Source organism: Punctularia strigosozonata, assembly GCF_000264995.1.
Source record: "Punctularia strigosozonata HHB-11173 SS5 unplaced genomic scaffold PUNSTscaffold_5, whole genome shotgun sequence".
Lineage (NCBI taxonomy): Eukaryota > Fungi > Basidiomycota > Agaricomycetes > Corticiales > Punctulariaceae > Punctularia > Punctularia strigosozonata.
Genome location: NW_006767437.1, coordinates 1,000,657 through 1,008,862, shown reverse-complemented (window position 1 = coordinate 1,008,862; position 8,206 = coordinate 1,000,657). Strand labels below are relative to the sequence as shown.

The following is an 8,206-nucleotide window of genomic DNA, read 5'->3' as shown; positions in this document are numbered from 1 at the left end:
AGTGTTTCCTAGCCATCACTTCAGTGATCTACAGGGTACCATAATTATGTTGTTGGCTACAGAGATATCTGGCTTTTCAGATGTACATGCAGGATGTGTATATAAGCTAGGGGTAGATGGGATGAACTGATATCAAAGAGGGAGCCATGCAAGGATGAGGTGTCAGCAGTAAAGTACCAAACCCCAACTCCAATACTTACACCTAGATATGGTCTCTATGCTCCTTGTACATGGACCAGTGGTAATATGATTGACACTGCAACAACCTTCTATGTTGATGGTTTCAAGGCCCCTTGTACCTACAAGACAGTACTCTCTAAATGGTCAGTCATCTGGCATGATTTAACAGTTTTATGTGATTTTTTGGCCTTTTTGTGAAATTTTAATGGAATATAGTCGTATTATGAACTATGTATTCCTATATGTAGAAATTTGCCAGAGGGGGCATTTCCTGATGTGAACTTCGAACTTAACTCCGAGCTACAACGACACGGCGATCAGTATACATGGCAGTACTGTGATGATTCTAATTGCTGGGATACGTGAAATGTAACAGATAACACAATGCGCATTATGCTGTCCCTCCTTCCAAAAGATAGAAGGGATACGTGAAATGTAGCAGATGGCACAATGCGCATTATGCTGTCCCTCCTTCCAAAAGATAGAAGTGAATCCTGAGACCTCGGACTGCAAGAAGGCGGTCATAGTTTTCGACAGCATTTCTAGCGCACCGTGTGACAGGTTACCGATTGCAGCAAGTGCGCACTCACGGGCGACTCTTCCGAAGGTGTTGTCGGCGCTCATACAACCTCGCGGGTAAAGCACCCCGCCTTAGCTCACCGGACAGGTATGCACAACAGTCGAAAGTCGGAGTGAAAGTGCTTGCCGCTTGTGACGAGTCAGCGCGGCAGGCTCACTGCAAGTATGATTGCTAAATTCCTCAGACACTGAACGATCAGAGATGAGCATGTCCACTCTTGGCCAGGTAGGGCTCATCCAAACTTGCTAATTGTCACGTCAAATCCAGTATGAAAGAGGTGCTAAAACCTCTATTCAACCCTTAAACTCAACAAGCAAATAATCCGACCGATAAATATGCAGTATAGGCAGACCTCAAAGAGAATTGTCGTCCAGATTTCGCGGAAGTAGTCTACGGGACGGGGAATTCACGCTAAAAGGGTCTTGCTTCAAGCTGCCGAAGCGGGGGCGATGCGCGAAAAAGCACCACTTTGAGGGAGCGCGCGTGATTGTGACTTTCAGTTACGTCTTAGCAAGTTTGGATGAGCCCTACCTTATTGTTATCATGGTCAGTTACGTAAGTGTTATCTTAGCAGCGCATTTTCTCTCTGCGTATTGACACTTTCCGTCTTTAAATGGACTCCAGTGGAGCTTTGGGCATCTGTGGAATAGATTCGATGATTTTGCAAGGTTTCAAAGAGGAAGTAAACACAGTGGTAATGCACAATCGTTGAATCAATGTGAGTCAAGTGGTAGGTAGGTAGGTAGGTAGGTAGGTAGGTAGGTAGGTAGGTAGGTAGGTAGGTAGGTAGATAGGTAAATAGGTAGGTAGTACTAAGTGATCGCCTCGGTCCCCATACTGGAACAGCGGGGCCCTAGGGCCTCGCGCTAGTTGTGAGCCGGGACACCTTGGTATACACGGTCCCCGTCCGATCTATGAGCCAACACACCGCTTCGTTCAGAGTGTGCATGATCACATGAATGTGTATCGTACTGTATATCCTACCCCAGTCCTTCCCCTTGACTAATCGAGTAGTAGCGTTATCAATCCATTGTGTCCATCGCGACCCCGACTGGCACCTCAATGCGATCCTAACGAATGCGCCGCTTCATCACCACTGGAGCTTGCTTATATGTTGAAATGACAAGGTATGCATGAAAGACACCCTCGTATACGGCTTGCATGTTTTGCCGGAATCAGGTAGGTTGACAGCACCCATCTATGTAGAGTACATGACAATCGTAGTCGGCCAAGGTATAGTTTACACTGTATGCAAGTCTAAGAGCATCCTGGTATTTATTAGCCTCCGATTAGTTCAAAAGTAGGACCTCCGAGAGTCAGGAACATGCAGTGGAGACATTATCCTGACCACCTCGTTAGCTACTTCGAATCACGACACGCAGATTTGTGCCTACTGTTCGAGCGAAGGTCCAACAGTTGAGGGAGGTATATGCCCGCGCATAACCGACCTCCGCATACACGAACATGTAAGCGAATTTTCTCTTGAAAGCTTCAATATCGTGGTCTGTCTTCAGCTGAGGGTACCGTTGGCGTAGGTCCTCGATCACGTCTCCCTTGAAATTTTTCTCCAGCCTTCTGCGCGTTTCCATGCGTATCAGTACTGTTCCTTGATGCAATCATGGAGCTACTTACCGGCCCCATTCTCGCAAGGTGCGACAGTAGTCTAGATGATAGTCGACCTTTATTTAGGCTATCTGAATATGACTGCATGAGAGATCAACGCACGTATTCCGTGGTCTTCGAGATTATGGAAGACGAATCTTCCTGGAACCGACTTCTGCACCCAAACTGCCATCGACGTGGCACTTGGGAGATGACAGTTCGGCCAATGATAATGACGGGAGAAATCGTCCGGCCTGAGCGATATATTATCAGTCAGTACGGAGTTTGGGGACCGTGATGCATACTGAAAGTTGGTATAGCGCGACTCCGGCTGCGAGGTCGCCGTTATTACCATTGTGGCTCTGTCATCCTTCAGAGCCCAGTCCATGATCTTGAAGAACTCAGGTAAATATCGAGGTCCAACGGCCTATGAATGTTGCATGAGATACGCCCATAGCGCTCGCATGGCAGATCTTCCTATTTACCTCGATCATTTCGCACGATACCATTGCATCAAATTGTTTCTCGAAGGTTGAAGGCAGCTCGCGGTAGTCGCAAAGGTGAACGCGAACACGATCCTCCACGCCAGCTTCCCGTGCTTTCTGCTTCGCCATCAGCATCTGCTCCTTGCAGAGGGTGACGGTATCCACGGTACAGCCTAGTAAGGCAGCCTGTAGATATGTACCGACGTCAGCCAGCGTAGTGGGAATGTGCATATGATACCGGCATTAATGGCCATGGCACCCCATCCCGTGCCAATTTCCAGTAGTCGATCGCCAGGGCGAACACGAGCCTTGGCCAGAATATGCATGATCTTGCGGCGTTGAGCGGCCTCGAGGTCTCTGGGGATAGGTCCTGACGTGAGGTCCCCTCGGGGACCATTTTCCTCGTCACCCCAGATTGCGCAAGAATACATCATTTCCTCGCTGAGAAAAGACTGAAAGGCCTCCAATCAGCGTCCGTGCACATTATGTGCTGGTAAACTACCTGGAAGAACTTATTCGACGTGTTATACGCCACCTCCTGTGATAGCATGGATTATCAAATACAACCACGAACACGAACAAATGGCACAAACTGCGTTTCGTTTCGCATTGGAAAGGCTTTGACGGCCCAAAGTGTTGATAGCAAGCGCCGAATAGTACGCTAACAGGGAATTCATAGTGTTTTTCATGCCAACCAACGTATGGCGATTGTCCAGCCACAGCTAAGAAGACAATTCATTATTAACAAGAATCAGACTTCGCCTCCGAGAATGGGTTAACGTACATTAAGGAGAGCCTTAAGACTGGACACGTCGAAATCACTCTCCATGTAGGCTTCAGCAGCTGCAAACTATGTCAGAGCGTGATAGTTCCACACGGTTCACATCGAGTTCACCTCCCAGATCGTTTGACATCACGATCCGGATCCACATGTTCGGATTGTTCACTGTCAGGGTGACCTGTTGCCCTTCACTGCGAGAGTCTCCGAACTCGCTGGTACCATGCTCGTCCACGATGATAAGGTGTCCTTTAATGATACCATCTCGCAAGGTGTCGAAACACCGCGTTCGAGCTACAAGTAAAGAACCGAGTCAGCGACGGGTTTCGCAGGCACAATGAAACACTGACCGTAGCTGATCAAAGAATTCAGGGCAGCCGTCTTCAGATAACCTGCTGAGATCAGATACGAGCGAAAGCTCGGACGATGCAACAGTGATGGAGACATAGTCAAGATGATAGACTTGAAGTGAATGCTGCTGGGAGTCTGTAGTTCGAGCCCGTTGGCTTGATCGCTTGTTATACCCGCACCATCCCTCCCCAGAAAAATCCCATCATCACAGTTCTGCAGTATGGCAGTCCGTACCCATCGAGGTTGGTAGCTGTGAATAGATCGGAGTCATATGTTGGTCCGGTGTATCAGGATGCCGTCGAACCACGGAACCTGGTCGTCGTGTCCCTACAGACGCACACACGTGACGGTCACGCAGATGCAGGTCAATGCTAAAGCGCTACAGTCTCACAGGGCTTACTCGCATTGCACAGCGATGTCTAAATACGTCCCCGAAGTTCCAGCATGTCCGGCCTATCCGGTAAAGACGACCCCCTTCGACTGCTCGCTGTCTTTTCGCCCGCCACCCTGATTCACATACACCGCCCACCATGTCTCAAGCTGACTCGTCGCTCGTCTACGGAGGAATGGTTGCGTTGATTGTCGGGCTGTCGCTCTGGGGATGGCAGCGCTCGAAGGACAGCACTACAATCTTCTATCCTCCGAGCCCGCCGGCCCATCCTTTGCTTGGGAACTTGAAGGACATGCCGTCGGATGGGTCAGAATGGCTGCATTATGAGCAACTGGGCAAGCACATCGGTCAGTATGTCTTTTTGTGGCGCTGGGATTGTTCACCGTAACGTGAGTTCAGGAAGCGATATCATATACATGACGGCGCTAGGCTCTCATGTTCTGGTCATCAACTCCTTTGAAGCTGCTCGGGATCTTCTAGACAAGAAAGGATCCACGTACTCTAGTCGTCCACGTATGGTAATGCTTAAGGAGATGTGAGATTTCTTCTAGTGCACAAATTCAACGTTCATAACCTGTCGTAGGATGGGTTGGGACTGGAACCTCGTGTTGATGCCCTACGGGAAGTCTTTCGCGGCACATCGTCGAGTTGTTCAGCAAGAATTCTTGCCTTCGATAGTGATGGAGCGTTGCCGACCCGTAATGACCGAGGAGGTACAAAACTTGCTGGTCCGGCTTTGGCGCACGCCAGACGATCTCGTGAAGCACCTGAAGACGTAAGTGTACCCCTGCTACCCGCCAGCACCGACTCTGGCTGAACCGCGAACAGAATGGCTGGCGCCATTATCATGATGGTAACCTACGGCCATCACGTCAGTTCAATGGACGACGAGTTCGTGAAGCTTGCCGAAGCTGTGCGCGCCCATAGTGAGCACAAACCGGGGACCAGAATCGTTGGCATATTTCCCTTTTGTTAGTCCGGCCCATGTGTAGAATTTCAAGGTTTTGACGTCGTCGCCTTTAGTGAAGTATATCCCTACGTGGTTTCCCGGTGCGGGCTTCAAGCGATTGGCTATATGGAAGAAGCAATTCTCCATCAATATGCGCACCGCACCGTACGAGGCGGTCGTGAGCCGTATAGTACGATCTCATGTTTTGGTAAAGGCGTCGCGATTGACGTTAGATATTAGGCGGCCGGAACCGCGGTGCCCTGTCTGGTCAGCCGTTTGATGCATGATGATCTACCCTACGAAGGCATCAACAAGATCGAATTCGTCAAGAACTGTGGAGGTGTCGTATACAGTGGTACACTTTACGATGATATCTGGATTCTCGTTGGCTGATGCCCACTTTTGGAAGCTGGGGCTGATACTGTTGGGTGGACCGTCTTGGTGTGGTCGGATACTCGTTGACATTATTTATCCTAGACTGTGGCGGCATTAGCCAACTTCTTCTTGGCCATGACGCTATATCCCGACGTTCAAGCGCGTGCTCAGCAAGAGCTTGATGACGTGGTCACAAGATATCGCTTACCTACATTTGAGGATCGCGATCGACTACCGTACATCGAAAACATCGTAAAAGAGACTCTTCGTTGGAAGGCCGTCTCTCCGTTAGGCGAGACTTCACCAATGCACCGTCTCTCGACGATAGCTGAATCTCCCTGATAGGTGTGCCTCACGCTACAACTAGGAGCGATGAATATCGGGGGGCATACATTCCTGAGAACACGACTGTCGTTCCGAACCTACAGTAGGTCCCCTCTCCATTCATTATGACATACCACGACACTGTCGGCGTTCAGTGCAATGCTCCATGACGAAACACATTACAAGAATCCAGATGAGTTCAACCCGGACCGTTACATCCCAACGAAGGCCAACCCCGAGGGAGAGCCCAATCCTAATCGTGCAGCATTTGGATTTGGACGGCGGTATGCATCATTCCCGAAGTCGTTCTGTCCTGACTCACGCCTGTCTTCAGGATCTGTCCGGGACGATTTTTTGCTGATGACTCTCTGTTCCTCACGATCTCGTCCGTACTGCATGTCTTTTCGATCAGAAAGCCTTTGAAATCCGCCAGCATCGACAGCATTCGATGGAGCCCGGGGCTCGTGAGGTATGTCCGGACACCTCGGCGCCCGCACGCTGAAGTACTCACACACGCAATTCTGATATAGCCTTCCTTCGGCCTTTCCTTCTGCGATCGAGCCTCGGTTCTCCGGGGCTGGCGAGCTTCTGGCCCTGACCGAGCGAACCTGATTTGGGTAGATGTGAAGTTATGATCACCTTGACGTGGATGAATGGCAGTGGCTCAGTTGAACACCTCCATCGTGATAAACTATTTATATGCTCCTTTCTGCGTCCGATCAGTACTGAGGTGGAGACTGCTGGGCGGGACGAAGCCGTTTCCTTGTGGTGGGCAGTGACATACCGATCGTGCTTTCTTTCTGCGAATATCGACCGCATGCACATCTGATGTCCGATATCGTAATGCTGTCGCACATGCTGTTAACTGGGATGTACAGGGTGCAGGCTCTCTGCATCACTTTCCCTTTGTGGCGTCGTGGAGTCTGGGATGAAAGCAACCTCCGGAGATCGCCGGTCCGGATGTACTTAAGGACGTACACACATCTGTGCCGGTAATCGTCACAGTCACGAATCTCGATGCGGTCAAGGCTTCGAGTTCGGTATCATAGACCCCGCATTGGGCCTGATGGCGCCTTCTCTATTTCCGGCGTGTCAGAGGCCGCAATGAAAACTCAAGGCCTTGTCATGGACTCATGGCACTGGCTGGCCACTAATATAGCGACAGGCACGCCTTTTGCAGCCTGAACTCGCTACCTTCGTCATGTCTCAGACTGGGTATCCCACAATTGACGTTGTACCCGATGGCTTAGAGGCACCAACTCTTGTTGCATCGAGTGCCAAGAAGGGGATTCGGTTCTGGCTTGTGCTTGTTGCTCTTCTACTTTCGACATTCCTGGCATTACTTGAAGGAGTACGCGACAATACTACCTTGTTCCATTTTTCGTACTCATCGGTTTCTAGTATGCCGTGTCAATGGCTTTGCCAACAATCGTTGGCGATCTACATTCGAATCAATTCGTGTGGGTCGCCAGTGCGTACGCTATCGCGAGTACTGCCCTTCTCCCGCTGAGTGGCGGCCTTTCAGAGGTAAGAATGTTTCGCCCTCGCACCCAACCGAGATTGTTTACATTGCGCCAGGTGTTTGGCCGACGCCCGATTGTGCTCGGATCTGTGGGGTTGTTCGCTCTTGGAGGTGCATTGGCCGGTGCCTCGCAAAGCATGAACATGCTCATCGCAGCCAGAGGTTCGAATCATCTTATCATTGCTGATGTCGTTCGCTCAGATTTCGCCGTGTAGTGGTGCAAGGTGCAGGCGCAGGCGGCATATTTTCTATGTCGCAGATAATTTTGTCGGACCTCATCAGGAAATGCCCCCTCTGGCAAATTTCTACATATAGGAATACATAGTTCATAATACGACTATATTCCATTAAAATTTCACAAAAAGGCCAAAAAATCACATAAAACTGTTAAATCATGCCAGATGACTGACCATTTAGAGAGTACTGTCTTGTAGGTACAAGGGGCCTTGAAACCATCAACATAGAAGGTTGTTGCAGTGTCAATCATATTACCACTGGTCCATGTACAAGGAGCATAGAGACCATATCTAGGTGTAAGTATTGGAGTTGGGGTTTGGTACTTTACTGCTGACACCTCATCCTTGCATGGCTCCCTCTTTGATATCAGTTCATCCCATCTACCCCTAGCTTATATACACATCCTGCATGTACATCTGAAAAGCCAGATAT

At 49.7% G+C, this 8,206-nt stretch overlaps 3 protein-coding genes across 3 annotated transcripts in view; 2 read left to right on the top strand and 1 right to left on the bottom strand.

The window, feature by feature from the left end:
- Positions 1–2,076: 2,076 nt before the first annotated feature.
- On the bottom strand, positions 2,077–4,072 carry PUNSTDRAFT_133494 (CFS1-like protein; the record flags this gene model as incomplete). The annotated part of the gene is made up of 12 exons (XM_007382926.1): positions 2,077–2,103; positions 2,155–2,335; positions 2,393–2,423; positions 2,486–2,616; positions 2,668–2,789; positions 2,848–3,020; positions 3,086–3,299; positions 3,350–3,385; positions 3,441–3,569; positions 3,632–3,690; positions 3,743–3,919; positions 3,976–4,072. The coding sequence occupies 12 exons, from the start codon at positions 4,070–4,072 to the stop codon at positions 2,077–2,079; spliced, it is 1,377 nt and encodes a 458-aa protein (XP_007382988.1).
- Positions 4,073–4,506: 434 nt separating this feature from the next.
- On the top strand, positions 4,507–6,627 carry PUNSTDRAFT_133493 (cytochrome P450; the record flags this gene model as incomplete). The annotated part of the gene is made up of 12 exons (XM_007382925.1): positions 4,507–4,714; positions 4,767–4,902; positions 4,951–5,142; positions 5,196–5,338; positions 5,391–5,506; positions 5,557–5,671; positions 5,726–5,739; positions 5,794–5,978; positions 6,059–6,118; positions 6,171–6,299; positions 6,350–6,484; positions 6,546–6,627. The coding sequence occupies 12 exons, from the start codon at positions 4,507–4,509 to the stop codon at positions 6,625–6,627; spliced, it is 1,515 nt and encodes a 504-aa protein (XP_007382987.1).
- Positions 6,628–7,032: 405 nt separating this feature from the next.
- PUNSTDRAFT_113119 (MFS general substrate transporter) overlaps positions 7,033–8,206 on the top strand; it is a gene marked incomplete at both ends in the record, with an annotated part of 6,253 nt that continues 5,079 nt past the window's right edge. The window contains 5 exons of the mRNA XM_007382924.1: positions 7,033–7,116; positions 7,268–7,366; positions 7,417–7,542; positions 7,594–7,699; positions 7,753–7,804. Of these exons, the coding sequence (XP_007382986.1) occupies positions 7,033–7,116; positions 7,268–7,366; positions 7,417–7,542; positions 7,594–7,699; positions 7,753–7,804 (467 nt within the window). The remainder of the gene's footprint in view (positions 7,117–7,267; positions 7,367–7,416; positions 7,543–7,593; positions 7,700–7,752; positions 7,805–8,206) is intronic.